Source organism: Falco rusticolus, chromosome 9 (genome assembly GCF_015220075.1).
Source record: "Falco rusticolus isolate bFalRus1 chromosome 9, bFalRus1.pri, whole genome shotgun sequence".
Classification (NCBI taxonomy): Eukaryota; Metazoa; Chordata; class Aves; order Falconiformes; family Falconidae; genus Falco; species Falco rusticolus.
The window spans coordinates 30,396,801-30,412,061 of NC_051195.1; the positions used below are offsets into that span (position 1 = coordinate 30,396,801).

General features: G+C 44.6%; 1 protein-coding gene across 7 annotated transcripts in view; it reads right to left on the minus strand.

Annotated features, from left to right (window-relative positions):
• The window catches only part of NT5C2 (5'-nucleotidase, cytosolic II), a 63,332-nt gene that overhangs the window by 9,978 nt on the left and 38,093 nt on the right, over window positions 1-15,261 (minus strand). For 6 of the 7 annotated variants that reach the window (XM_037400615.1, XM_037400614.1, XM_037400617.1 and 3 more), the window contains 4 exons: window positions 4,401-4,518; window positions 2,918-3,013; window positions 1,327-1,418; window positions 1,067-1,124 (listed from right to left, as the gene is read on the minus strand). In XM_037400615.1, the coding sequence (XP_037256512.1) occupies window positions 1,067-1,124; window positions 1,327-1,418; window positions 2,918-3,013; window positions 4,401-4,518 (364 nt within the window). Of the gene's footprint in view, window positions 1-1,066; window positions 1,125-1,326; window positions 1,419-2,917; window positions 3,014-4,400; window positions 4,519-8,472; window positions 8,533-15,261 lie in introns of all 7 variants that reach the window. The other variant, XM_037400619.1, reaches the window with a different exon arrangement.

Consider the following 15,261-nt stretch of genomic DNA (forward strand, 5'->3'; position numbering starts at 1 on the left):
ACTACAGCTCTCTGTGACTGCAACACTTATTTCTACCCCACAGTATTACAAGAAGGAAAAAAGACTGGCGCTGTGCAGTTTGCAGCATTTTACAAAAGATGAATGGTACTGAGAAACTAAGCAGAGTGCTGCCCTTTCACCCTCTTTCCAACACTAAAAAAGGGGGATGCCACAGAAATAAACTAAATGTAATACTCACTGCTTAGAGAAGGAACAACTACTGTGTTGAACAGTTAAGAGTTAACATGAGAAATTTCCTCTACAAGATACAGTGGAGGGATCTTTGAGACACCCATGAGAGTTTGCATCAGAAGAAATCAAGGAGGATTAAAAAGAGCTGTATTTATTATGACAGCAATCATCACGCCTCTCCTGAGAAAGGATACTTCACCTGATGGATTGTCAGCATAAACAGTTCCTCTGCTCTCAGGTAAAGCCCCATTAAACCTTTGCCTTCCACTCACATCATATGCAAAGACGACCCATCACATGAGTCAGCACCACAGCAGCATTCACATTGGCCAGTTCAAGCTGCAGCTTGTTTTTATGCTTATACCTATTTGAAAGCTAGGTAAATACTCATGCTGCACAAACAGCCTTTTACACTACACTGTGCCTGAGCGTTTCACCTTTAAGTGAACAAGTCCTCAATTATGACATGAGGGACTTGTGGCAACTGGCTGAGGAAATTTAGCCCTTCAGCTACCAGTTCAAACACTGCTCCAGCAGACACAGGCTCAAAATGAGCTGTCTGGTAACTAATCACCTTGTAGTAAGTGTGTGGTCTTAAAAGCCGGCCCAAACACCAGCGTCAGTCAGTATGGTGATACTGATGTACCCTGTGAAGGAAACCCTCATAACCAGCGTCTGCTGTACACACAGATCATCTTGTCACCACAAAATTCTTCTCGTAACGTCAACAGAGTAAGAGGCCTGAACTTTTCCCCACTGAAACCACTTGAGGGGCCTCCACTGATATAAAGAACAGCTCCATCTGTGCTGTATTGCTCTTTATAACAACAATCTCACTACACCATCAGCACCTTGAACTGGAGGGGATACGTACCTAGTGTACCGGTCACAGTTAGTAAAGAAATCCACTAGGCAAGCCAAAAGGTAGGTCTCTGCAAAGAAACAAGGCAAGATTTTAAAACAAGGATAACATCATATGGCCAGCTAACTTTAGGTCTTGTAGCCAAAAGAAGAAGGTTAATGTAAAAAAAAATTAACCTCAAACCCAACAGATAAGCAGAGTATGACATCAGCAAAGCTTTACTGGCTGCAGAGGCACAGAAACAGGCAAGCGCTGGCTCACATTAAACTCACCTGGTAGATTGAATAACGTGTTCAGAATGTAAAACCTATCTGTGTCATCCCTCTGGATAAATTTATTTGGATATTGATCCCGTGTTTCTGGCCTGAGAATAGATAAAGTGGAGAAAAATGAAACCACAAAAACCAACAAGGATAAAACATGCTGACCTGCAAAATACAGTTGTAGCAGGGTCCATTAACTAGAGTCTGTTGTGCTTTAATCAACACCCAGCTTTCCCACATGCACTAGCAGCGCAAGAACAAAACTATATGCAGCGGCATAGTTCCCTTCCCTGCGCTAGCTCCAGCGGAGCCGGGGACAAAGCCCTCACTGCTGAGTCAGCACACTGAGCAGAGCCCACACAGGGAAATGGAGTGGTTGAGAGTCCACAGCTCGACCTTAAGCCCTATGACGTTGGCTATTAGGATGCCTTAAATCATCTGCACTTTCATTGTTTGCTTATCTTAAACTTTCCCCCACTTTCCATGTGTTGCTTTACACTCCCCTGAGCAGCTTTCAGCAGGGGAGTGCTGTCCGGGCGGGAGGCTTGCCTGGGGCCCTCTGCAATTAATCAGCAGGGTGGCGATGACTAAAAGTCATTTAATTATTCTGGTTTCCTTCATTTCTGGAGCTTCTGAAGATCACCTCTGACTCAAAGAAGTGCATATATAAGGGCTTTTTCTAGATTTTGGCTTCCTGACGCAAGGACTTACAGGCCTGCAATGACAAGGCTTGCGGCCTTGGAGGCCCTGAGCTGGCCTGCACTGCCTTCCATCCATCCGCCCTCACAGCAGCAATAGGAGGGGATTTGCTGGGACACAGCAGGCAGGTAGCACTGTGGTCCCCTCTGCTTCCTAAAGCACCTTCTCTGGGGCAAGAATCATTGAATCACTTAAGTCGGAAAAGACATTTAAGATCATGGAATCCAACCACTGCACAAGACTGCACCCACCAGTCTCCACAACCACACCATCACCTTCCAGCCAGGCACGTGCGGACACCCATGCACCAGGATGGCCAGAACAAGCACAAGTGAGAGCCCAAGACATGTTTGGAGCAAAGGTGGCCAGGGAAGGCTGCGGCAAATGGCACGCAATGCCTCACTTCTGACACCCTCAAAGGTCAGAAACACTAAGGGGCAGAGCAAGCTTGTTCCTTCCCCAAGGCAGCTCAGGCCCTTGAACTTCCTTAGCAATGGCTGTGGAAGTAACAGTCTCTCAGTGCACGGGTCCTCTCTTTTGCCAGCAGCCCTCACACAGTGGCTTTGTCTTAACTGACAAGCTGCTAATGTTAAACTGTGCCAGGACAGGTCAACAGCACCTGGATCATCCCACCTATCACTCCCCACAGCACACTTTCTTCTATTCCCAGCACACTGTGCCTGTGCTGACATGGACCTTTCCTCTATAAACACCCTGGGCTGTTGCGGTGTCTGGGACCCTCAATGCATCCCCAGTCAACCCTGGAGCTGTTGGAACACCAATACAGCATCTGCTGTTAGTGGAGTCCCTGTGACTCATTATGCAATGGGTGTCCCAAGGATCAGTGACAAAAAAGAACATATTAAGTAAAAAAACCCAACAGCTAAGAGTCAGCACTCACCCTCTGAGGAAATTAAAGCCATGTGCACACACTAGGAGGTTCCCATAGGCATCAACCTTCAACAGGTTTCCATAGTGGGTATCAAACACCAAGCCTCTGTTAAGAAAGTGATTTAAGATGTGAAGAAGTGAGCGTATTAAGCGGTGACCATTTTAATGGCAGTTAGAACAGTTCTAGAACAGCTTGCTCTCTTGGCATGGGGCATCAGAACAGAGTTGCTGTTATTATGCAGATAGGGTCCCTACTGTCCCTTTTACCTGGCTGCAGGTGAGAACAAGAGCCCTGCACTGCCAGGTGAAAGGTACCACTGATCTGCTCTCTCTAGTCTTGAAAATGGAACCGGCAGAGGCTTAGCTGTGCACGTACCAGGGAAGACATGGGTCTCTTCCACAGGGTCATGAATCCAACACCTGTGTTTGTGGTTCCCTGACAGCCCTGCTGGGCTGCAAGGAAGAGTGAGGTGTGATAAAGGAATTTTTCCCCTCTTTTTCATCACTCTGTTACAGACAGAGCCAGATGGGGCATGTAACTATTGCACAAAACGCTTTGGACATTTCCCAGTTCCATCTCCAACAAAATGTTGTCTCACTTATCTAGTAGCTGGCATCTGGAGAACGCAGCCTTCCCACAGAGATATCCCTTCTGTCCCCTCCCTGGGATAAAGGCAGTGGATTTAACGGAGTCTTCATCACAGGTTTGTGAAGGGCTGCTGTCTTGTTACGGGCATGGGGGCACCCAGCAACAGTCTCGGTGTAAAACATGCTGGGAAGAGGGAAGAAAGGAGGCTGCCAGACTGAAAACTGGAACAAGCCAACAGACTTTCTGGTCCAGACTTTTGTAAAGAAGCTCCAAAGGAGTCAAAAAAGCAAAATCCAGCAAAGGCACAACCGGAAACAACTTAAAGGCAGAGTCAGATCAAAAGCCTTCTTTAAAACACACAATGTCCTTTCTACCTCTGCTACCAAAAGACAAAATGTAAGAATTCAGTAACTTTGCACCATTAGCTTTATTTTTGGCTTCTAGACAAGTGAATTGGGTTGGTCTCACTTTTAGTGTTGTTTACTGTCACCTTGATTTTCTGGATGTCTTATGCACCAGGACACTACAAATTAAAATCATTAATGAAAAATGTTCTGAGACATTCTAGCAGTCTCATGGACAGCAATGGCTCATTCTCCCCTTAACTGTGATTTAACACCCAATCCAATTGTGTCTCTGCTTTCTTTGCTTTGAAAGATTATTTTTGGACCATGTTTTTAGTAGGCCTCCTTTCTCGAACACTCCCTCTTTGCCGGCATGTGTTCATGTGTGCAAAGGTCCTCCACATACTGGAGCAGTCTGCTCCCTTCCCCATGACCTGTGGTCAACACCAGGCTTCACAGGCACAACTCCTCAAACCTGGCCTCACGTGTTGCCTATGAACTTTACAGAACAAATAATCAAGACCTCAAGCAGGCTGGGTCGGTATCTGTTAGTCATTTACCTGGTAGGGAATGCAGGATCATACACAAAATTGAGCAGCTCATGAGGGTATCCAATGGAAACTAATCTTTCTACGGTCAGGTCAAATCCAAGAGATTCGTATTCAGGGGATTTATACACTGTACCAAGATGAGACTTCAGTTAGAAAATTTGAAAACAGCTAGGGGGTTAAACAAGAAGGCAGTTAAAAGTAATGTACCCAATTTGCCCTCCTCCCTCCTCCACATCACACATTCCCTTCTTTGCTTCTTCGCTCCTGCCCTTCGCTGCCTTGGGTCCCCCAGCCCAGAGCCACAGTGGAATTAGCTCATGCTCCAGGACTGCAGCCGAGCGGAGCCGCAGTTCAGGTTTCAGCAGCAGAGTGCACCAGATGAAATATCCATTGGTCTATCACAGCTCTCTGCATCAGGAAAAATGTATTTCAAACTGCAGCTCCTCTCCCTGCAGTCCTGTTAGGCAGATGCATGAACGCTCCCTGTTCCACCTGCTTGGATTGGGTTCTGGTTTGCTGTGTTTTTGCAAAGCTGATGAAGAAACCAATAAATTTGGGGAACACATGTATTCATGGTTAGAAAGCCTGAAAATCATTGCTGCTGTGCTACTGTTACTGTTCTGGATACAATCCCAAAGCTTAGTATTGTCTCCAGATTTCATCTCGGGGGTATTTATGTTTGCTGCACACTAAGTTAGCTTGAAGGTAGAGCTGTCAAGTTAACATGCGATTTGTTTGTTAATAATACCATATGGTACTGTAAAAATCCGTTAGCTATTACCCTTGTGCATCAAAATGCTACTCTTTTCAGCAAGCTTACCGTTCTCACATTTCAGAGGAGCTGCTCATCTGCGACACACATCTTAGCTCAATGCAAAAGAAATGGACTTGTTCAACCAAGTCATTCCTACCATCAGGCCTGTCTTCATCCTACAAATGACATTCCCATCTACTGGAAATGTTACTGCTTAATCAGATCATTTAATTAGCATTTAAAAGGAAGTCACTGTGTTTCTACAACAGGTGGAAATGACTGTGTTTCTCTGATGGTGTGTTTGTATTTGCTGCATGTTCCTGTCTTAAATTGGTCCTGAGATGTAACAGGGACGAATACAACCCCTGACTGCAATGAGGGTTACCATGGGTTCAATGGGCCCAACTGTCTCAAACACCTGAATATTTCAAATTTAGCTGAGCAAAACACAAAAATGCGCAAGTTACACAGCAAACTCGTTAGCAGACATTTCCCAAGAGATATCTAGCACATCTGTGGACCTCACAAATATATATGAATACATGTTGTCTATACTGCCCAAGTAATCACCACTATATATATATACACTGTGAAATACGGAAGCTGAGTCTGAGAGGAGAAAACAAATCTATGAAATACTACAAAAATACTAACAAGGCAGGGACTATAGAAGAAACAAGACTGTCAAAGGACTCAGATCACAGTAACCATGACAGAAGGTTCCCTATTACCTAATAACCTAAAAAGCACCAGAATCCTAAGAGGTAATTTTCCCCATCAAACTAACACCATTAAAAACATAACAAACAAACCTGTAATGTTCTTAAACAGATTACTAAAATCAATGAAACAGTTGTCAAAACTTTCAAGCATTATTATACCGATGGAAAACATCAACAACATCATACAACATTCAGTGCACATAGTCTTTTCTGTCCTTTAGGAAAGCAAGGGCTGATTGAGCTATAGATAGGAATAAGCAGTCAAAAACTACAGCTAATGAAGAAAGCGGTGATTGACAAGGCAATTCTGGGGAGTGAGCTGGAGCTGGAGGGAGCAAAAGGCAGTTAGGTGATGAATAACATTGTGAGAGTGACACCAGAGCATCATCTGGAAAAAGGAATTCCTGCAATGCAGGGCAGTAAAGGCACTTCCCAGAGAAAACAGTAATAAATACATCTGCACATACTCTCAGAAGGTGAAAGCACTGCAAAGCTCCCCATTATGTGAAGCAGCCCCTGGTCCCCTGCTCTGTCCATGAAGCTGCTGCACTCCCCCCCATTAGCTTCCTGGGAATCTGACCATGTTTCCAACAAATCCATAAAACATCACTCCTAAACAAAACATTTCTCCAACAAAACACTGCTCTCTCTGAACAAACCAACCATGCTGATGCTGCCCAGACACAAGGAATCTCAAGGAGCACACTGGCATCTCCTCTGGACAAACGGAAGTGGTTCAGCAGCAGCTCCAGCAGAACCTTTCCAGGCAAACTGTAAGGCTTTCTGTTAAAGAACCTGTACATCTTGTTAACTCCACCAGAGAACGGCTGCAGCAGGACACATGGCCAGCTGCTCACAAAATGCCTTCACTCAGTTTCTTCCTTTCTGCATTTGCCTCTCTGTCTTAGATTTATCACTACAGACCTCCTTTTAACTCTCTAAGTCTAAGCAAACAAGCTGGAGCACCAGTAGGAAAAAGGCTGAAGAACAGGAATCAACCTCAGCCTTCATCATCTCAAGTCTCTGCAGAGGCAATACTGCAACAGGATTAATCTGAATGATCCTATTGATTCTTGGGCGGTGGGGGGGTGGGGGGTGTATTTCCCTTATCTGTCAAGCTCTAGAATTTGCTTCCTTGAAAATTCTTTGAATAAAACTACACACTTAGCTTATTCATGCCTGAGGTCCCTTCCCTATTTTTCTACCACTCCACAATATCTGGAAAATGAGAGCCTTCTCCTTGGTACACAAACTAAACAGAGACACAGGAAACTGCACTCCTGGAAACAGGAAAGGGACAATAAACATTCTCCAGTCACCATCATACTTACTGTTCAGGATAAACTTTCCTTTAATTAGACACACAGCTACACACAGCTGCAAACAGATAGCTCACTGAGCCCACCTTGACAGCATCCCTACACCACAGCACATGCTGCATCAATCGGTATGAGCCACAACCCACTGACATTTCTCATAAGCTGTGCAAATGCCTGTTTCAGTAACATGAGCTTCTGGGCAAACAAACGATCCACCTCCTTCGGATCAGGAATGAACAGGCTAAACACTGCTGCAACTACGGCAGCACGTTCGGGGAAGATGCCCCAGTTATATGCATCACTAGATGAAAAAATGTATTTCAATATCGTACTCAGGGCTGTTTGCTCTCTCTCTCTTAATTACTTCAGGCATGTGTGGGGAAGAGTAGAGAGGACAGATCAGTATTTTTTTCTGCAGCTGCATGATGAAAAAATAGTTTTAAACTTCCCTGGAACATCCCCCACCCTCAGACCTGGTTGCTGAGACCACAACTGGAGATGATTTGTGTGCCATGGCAATGCCATGAATTCAGCTATCTGCCACGCAGCATCTCCCATGCTCAGCTCTTTCACCTAGCCGAGAAGGGCCCAGTCTTCAAGCATCCCCAACTCTGTGATAGGTGAAGAGGCAGAGCCACGAATCCATTTTCAGAGCATCTTTGCCCAATGGACATGGGATGACAGTAAAACCAAAGCACGGGCTACAACTTCTGATGTCTTTTTCTCTTTCTTACTACTTGATGGCCATGTCTCTGCCACCATGCTAAGCCTCTAGCTTCAGAGGACCACGTTATTTCAATAGTTCATGTTCCAACACAGGCAAATGCTTCAGCAGCACAGGACTATCGGCACCCAGTGCTTATGGACTGTGCAACCAGGGTGGAAAGAAAACAACCAAAGGTTTAAAAAAAACCCAGAAGCCAGCTGACAGCATTTCAGCCTCCCCTTAATACCATCACTTGGCTTAACATCATACTATTGAAAGCTAAAAAGCAGTACCCTGGGAGTGAACGCTGCAAGCCTTCAGGTCTGTGATGAGTGCAGGAGTCCCTTACACAGTACGTGCTAGGAGGGAAGCCGACCTGGAATGAGCAGTTGTGCAGTAAGGTATGCAATTTTCATGCATTTGTGTTGTTGGTTTTACCTTTGCTGCCAAGACACATACAGTAACAATTTTATAGCCTTCCTGAAAAGGGGGGGGAGGGGGGGAAAAGAAAGAAAAAAAAATAATATCTCTACAGAGGCTCCAGCTTATGCAAAATGCTGCTGCCAGGATTTTAACTCACATGAGGCAGATGCAGATTCAGAGTGTCACTCCAGTCTTGACGGAGTTACACTGGGCTCTCCTGTTAAAGAAAAAAATCAGACTGATTTTAAAACTGCAACAGCTCTGTGTCATGTGGGACTGTATCTCCTGGAGCTCTGTCCTCTGGTAAGCTCAGAAGTTGGCCTGGCAGCTATTCCAAATACACTTATAACTGATTTATAGAGAAGGCACAGTAGGTAATTGTGCATTCTGCAGGCAAAATTCTGTCCTCATATCCACAAAGCAGTCTTAGATCATTAGCTCAGTGATAATTAGAAGGAAGAGGCTACAAGCACATTGTCCAAGTGACACAAAACCTTTGAGCTTCTCACAGATGCAGAGCAACTGGTTCAAGAAAGGGTCTCATGCTCTTTTTGGGGCTTTGTTATTATTGTCCATGCCTTAGTTGGTGACAGATTACTTGTTTCAGGGAGCTCGCTTTCTTTCACACCACAAAACGCCTGTACAGGTCAGAGCAGGAGACTCAGGAGACCGAGTCAGGAGCTACTCTGGGAATCTGAGAAGAGAATTTTGCCCTACATCTGAAGGTGCTCCCAGTGAGAGCCTCGCACACCAGATCACTCTGACATTAGCACGTCTAAATTTAATTGTATACTTTAACACACACTTGGGCTTTTTATGTGCATAACATTGAGGAATAAATCAAGTCTTGCAGGACAGTATCAAAGCTGCACACAGTGCTGCATCACGTTGCAGTGCACTGGTTTGCAAAGCACACACAGTAAGATGACCAGACCTATTCTGCAATTTACAGGTATGCACAGAGTAATCAAGAGTAGCTTTGAGATCCAATTTGCACTAAATACAAAGCTGAATGAGTTGGAATGATGTTGCAAAAAGGACCCACAGAAGTATGCAGGCCTCCTGGAAGGCTTCTCTGAAATGAATGTTTGAAGTCTGTTTTGTTTCAAAATGAATAGCTAAGGAAGACTGTACTGCCAGTGATGGCTGTTTAAGCTGTGGGGAGGAGAAAGCCCTTCAAGGGCTGTCCATTTCTTTCCTTGTTCCTCCACACACACAAGATTTCAAATTCAGGCAGGGTAGCTTCTCACTGAGGATGTAACACGGTTTGTTTCAGGGCTTGGGGACACTTACAAGCTAGTCACTGATCACAGGAGAGAAGCAGGAGCTGAAGCTGCAATACCCACTCCTTTTTGTGCTGCTTCAGCCATGTCACTTCTGTGAGACATACCTGCCATCTCAAACTGCACACCTGCAAGCCAGTCCTGCCCAGCCGCTTTATTTCCAGCCACTACAGATCTGGTGTTGTAAAAGCCCCGAATGCAGAACAGTGACAACACCCTGATTTCTCACGCCACTGAGGCAGCTTTGAGGAAGCAGCTCCCCATGGCCAGCACCCTGCTTTAGGAAGGGAAAGATGAGCTTGGGAGGTTGCTGCAAGCAGCCCACAGAGTGAACGGTTCCTCGGGGGAGAGGCAGAGCGAGGACTACTACAAGGACCTAAGTCTCATTCATCCCTGCCTCCAGTGTTTCCCCATCTGTCACTCTCTGGCCAGTGTGCTCTCCTATGACATCCTAGCATCTCCTGAAGGAGTTTCATCCCTTCCATCAGCCAACTCCTCACCTGCTTTCCCTCCCAGCTGGAAGCTGAGAGCAGCCCCGGGAAAGGTGCTTGCAGTGCCCCCAGAAACACCCCCACACTGGCAGGGGACTTCACAGGAGCAGCTGCTTTCTGCAGCTGGTGCATCGCCGGCTCTGATCCTTTGGGTACATACCGGCTCAGCTCCTTCCCCAGGCAGGTGCTGAGAGCACTGTCCGTGCAGTGGGCTTCCCCGTCCTTGGCCCGGGCCACTGCGTCTCTTGGGAACTGAAACACCTGCCTCCCCACACGGTTTTGGTTGACAGATGAAACTAATTGGCTTTTGACTTTCGGGTGTTCAGATAAGATCAGTATTTCTAAAACTAGAGGTGATGACCTCCTCCAAAGGCTTGCAGAAACCTTTAACAAACACTCAGTCTTCAGAAATTTTACCCACTATCTGAGTTCTCCAGAGGTCACACAAAGACAGATAAGCCAAAAGGTGGACAGATAATGCAAGGGGTTTAGCCTTTCCTCTGAAGCACAGGAAATGCAGCCCAATTACTTTGTGCTAAGTCTTGAAGAAATGAAAGTCAAATAACTAGAAACAGGTTATTTCAGTTGCTGCTTATTCCCTAGTGAGTAAGGCATGCAAATCAGGCAGTTAGGGACATACGTGGACAGGTGGGTAGCCAGTATCCAGATTGATACACGTCTCAGGCACAACATGCATAATTAAGCTTGTGCAAATACATTTCTGAAATTACACAAACCTGACTTGAAGAGCAGGATCAAAGTGCTGCTCTGAATTGCACCATAAATAAATAATGGAAGTATGTATTAGAAATACATGTGTATCGATGTCGTGCTGATGAAACGTGTTTAGTTAAAGCCTTGAGGACCAAGATCCCCATTTACAACCCCATCCCCCGTAACAGTACAAGTACCTAGGTATCCTGCCTCAGCAATGTCTATCAAAGGAGACCCTAGACTAATGTCCCAAAATAGGCTAGATCTGTTCCTGGAGCTTTCCATTCTGTCAACTGTGTGTAGTCCCAAAGCTGGGCATTTGGGCCAGCTACCACCAGGATCTCTGTGACAGTCACTCCTCCATGACCAACCAGACCACTAACTATTTCACACAAGCACCAAATACTCATTCCCTGGCACTTCTGATCACCCGACCTGCAACTCCAGCTGAGAATCCAGAGGGAACGAGTGAGTCCTGGAGGTGTTTGGGACACTGGACTTAATTAAACAATAAACCCCACTGAAGCAACAATATGAATTAAACATATTAGTAAGTGATGGGCAGGCATTTCACACACCTACAGCTTAAGGAACGTTTGGCTCAGCTGTAGGGCCAGAGGTCTGATGATTCCCAGAAGTAACCAGGTAGTGAAGAATGCTATCTGACCTCTCTACATACTGACCCTCCTTTCAAGTTATCTATTATCTTCATAACCCATTACAGAGCAATGACAGTTTTCATATATAATTAGAAAAGAAGAGGATTTATGGTCTAGAATACTAATGACTTCATCTTCCACGTTACAGGGTCTTTTCTAACCAGGGGAGGTATTGTCAGGCACCGTCATTGAAATGTAATGAAAAGGAAATAGCTATGTTTCAAGCTATGCTGCTCTGTTAAACTAATGCATTAATTGCACAAAAAGGAATCTGAAATGCTACATTTAAGTTCCCACCTGAGTGTTAGCTTCCCTTTGGTTTTGACGGCAGAGTCAGACTGCTCAGGTCTGACAGGAGCCCAGAGTCACTCCTGGCTTGCACATTTTCCCCTGGAAACATGGCAGAGGATTTTCTTTTCCATAATAACTGGAAACCTTGCAGAGGTACCTGTACTGTGGGAGCCTCTGTACAAGCATACTTGGCTGGCTTGGCAATCCCAGGAGCAGAGATAAGCACAAACCTCCAGCTCCCTTGCCTTGCATTTCTCTTTCCGAAGACCCATCAACTGTTACCTCAACTTCTGCCATAGCCGCTGCAGTCATTTCACTTTATAGCATCCTCACCAGACAGAAAGAGAAAAATGGACACTCCTGTTCAAAGCCCTGTTGTGTACAGCACTGTTTTCAGTTCATCTCTGCCCACATGAACACGTGGCTCCCTGTATGCAGGGCAATGGAGTCGTGCACGTTTGTGCTGCGCTGACCTGGGAGCTCAGTGCCTGTAAACAAACTGACAAAAGTGGTAAACGTGAAATCCCAAACAAAACCCATGGGACAACTCATATGTTTTCAATTAGGAACGCAGTGAATCACTAACTTGCCATTTGTTGATGATGGACTTAGCTGAACTGTGACCATAAAGGATTTGTCTGTGTTCAAAACAAGCTGAAAAACAGCCAGGAACAGACCCCAGCCCTCTTGACTCTTGGGTTTTGATTTTAACCACTAGACCATAAATAAAAACGTACTGTATTATGCAAAGTAGAATTGTAGTATTTCAGCCTATACTTAAATTGAGTTTTCATAGTACCCAAACAAACAAAACGGATAGCAACAGTATATTTCATTTCTTTGCATTTTTCAACCTGAAATAAGAAGAAACTGCTGCCATATTGATCATAATTTTCATTTACCCAAAGAAACCTTTTCAAACACTAAGTTTTCTGTGCAGTATGACAAAGCTGAGCTTTAAGCACACTTCAATATTTAATGTACCTTTCCTATGTCACTAGAAATTATGTCTTTGTCCTGATCAACAAACAAGATCTTGAGAAAGGCTCCAGGTGCATCCCAGGATACTTTCATATGCTTAACACACAAGCTGCTCTGCTGTGCATGAACAGCCAGATCTTGCACCAAGCCTCTCGTGGCCACCAATGTTTTTGACAGCAAATCTGCTAGCTTTTGACAGCAAATCTGCTAACAAGAGTTAAGGCAAGACTCACTAATCATCAGAGGGTTGAATCTTTTGGATCTGAGCTTCAGTGGCTCCCCAGCACCCTTTTCTGTCAATGCCTAACACAGGGTTCTGAGTGGAAACCTACAGAGAAGCACAAAGGCTTTGCAGTCCCCAGCTGCAGCAGTGCCCATAAAGCAGCTATGCATCCACTCTGCAGCCCAAGACCAATGGAAAATTCCTTACCTCTAATACTCCTGCAAACATCCCCAAGTACACAGCACAGCTTTCAGCTCTAAAACCTCTAACCTGGAACCGTATCAGCTCCTATTCTCCCACTCTGCATGCTAAAAGGATCTGTAAAGACAGGATTTGTTGTTGCCTCAAGGACTGACACAGGATTGTTATGTTCAGCTTGGCTCTGAACTGCTGGGTCTACACTTCAGGTTGGTTTTAGCGCTGCACTTCTACTTGTTTTAAAAACAAGTTGTCAAGTATCATCAGCTTTAACTCTTCCCAAAGCAGGCTTATTAGTGCTCTCATTGGTATATTCCAGATATTTTTAGCTTTCTGCTGCTGCACTTTGTTTGCCTTTGATGTAACAAAGATTTGGGCTGTTTGGATATGCCTCAGAGACTGGCAAAACAAGAGCTTAGTGTTGGAAAGATTTCTCCTGCTGAATAAAAATGCATGGCTTGAGGTAACAACAGCAGCACTGAGGTCACATTTTGCATGTTGAGAGAAGCAATTCAGACGGACTCTGCATTTCAAGGAAACTTCAGTTTGTCTTTTTTAACAGTTGGCATAACATTCCTTTGCACTGGAATAGTATTTTGAAGATGACTACATAGTCACCTGTTCTTTTATGGGAGTATTTTATGGTTTCCCCGACAAAAGAATCTTTTTTTTTGTGCTTAACAAGTGGCCTTCACAAGTTACCCCTCTCAGATACAGCCCACTGGGAGTCATAATCCCATATTGAAAATATCCCTGCATTTCCATGGAAACAAACTAGTGTGCCAAAGTATGGGCTTAGTTCTTCAATGAAGACTCCTGAACAGGGAAGAATGATCGCATGAGCTTCGTGTTCAAACATAATTTGCTAGCATCTAGAAATAAAAAGGAAATTACTTAAAGGTGTGGTAGCTATTTATACACTATATCTAAGGCATTGTTCAGGTGTATCAGTGTCCAAACAGATCCAGCTTCTTATTTCTCTCCGTATTTGCGTAAGAAAGTGAGCCTCAAAAGCTACACATTTGTTTAACAGTGTAATCCTGGGCTTATATGTAGCACAAGTGCCCACGCTGTCGATAAGCCACATACATAAGTTTTTCTGTAGTGTGCTAAAATAAGGCATTCACAAAGCAATAGCACACATGTGATCTCACAGTTAAAGCCTTCTGTACTCTCAGCTCTGGTTCCTCCTACAGAGTAAGCTGTTTGTGTCATCACAAGGGCATTTGCAACTTAATAGTACTTCTGTTGTGGTTATTAAGATTACTAGATAAGGGGGTCTATTAGAGTGAAAAATACCTCCATACTTCCATTTCTGGCAGTACACCGACAGCCTGCTGACCCAGCTTGCTGTATTCTCATGTTTTTAAGAGCAAGAAAACAGAATGTAGCAGCTTCTGAAACTTTCCTTACACTGTGAAGCCTTGTTCTTTCAGCAGCTTCTGTCTAACGCTGATTCTTCAGGAATCCACAGACAGCAGATTAGCAGTTTGTCAGTTGGTGATTTACTGGGAGGGAGCAAGCAACACATGCTTTCTCCACTCCTCATTCCCAATGCCAGCGTGTGAGATCCCACAGCTCCAGACCTCAGTTTGCTCATTACACAGCTTTAAATGGTCAAGCTCCCGAAGAGCAGCAACACAGAGCTGGGACAATACCCACTCAAGCACTGCACTGGTATTTGAAAAAACACCTTGCTCAGAGCATACTAGGAACAATTTAGCTTCTCCATCTGCCTTTAGCTTTAAAACACTAATGGCTAAACCAGCCTCTGAAATCTGCAAAATCTGCACCTGCTGAACTGGAAACATGCAAATGTGAAAACGCAGACAGCAGATGTGCCATAGTCAAGGCATCTCTCATTTTTTGTTGGGACAGTTTGAAGGCTACTGTTGTCACATCTACAGATTCCTTTCTCTAGCCACCATTCTATTTCTGTATGACACAAAGAATTATATTATCCACAGAACCAAGACGAAGCAAAACTGCTCCCCAAAGGAGCCTCAAAGCCTGTAGCCCTCACATCATGATGAAACTAAAGACAAACCTTTAATCTAAGCAGGAGAGCCTTGTTAGAACATTTGTATCAGAGCCCAGTACCTATAA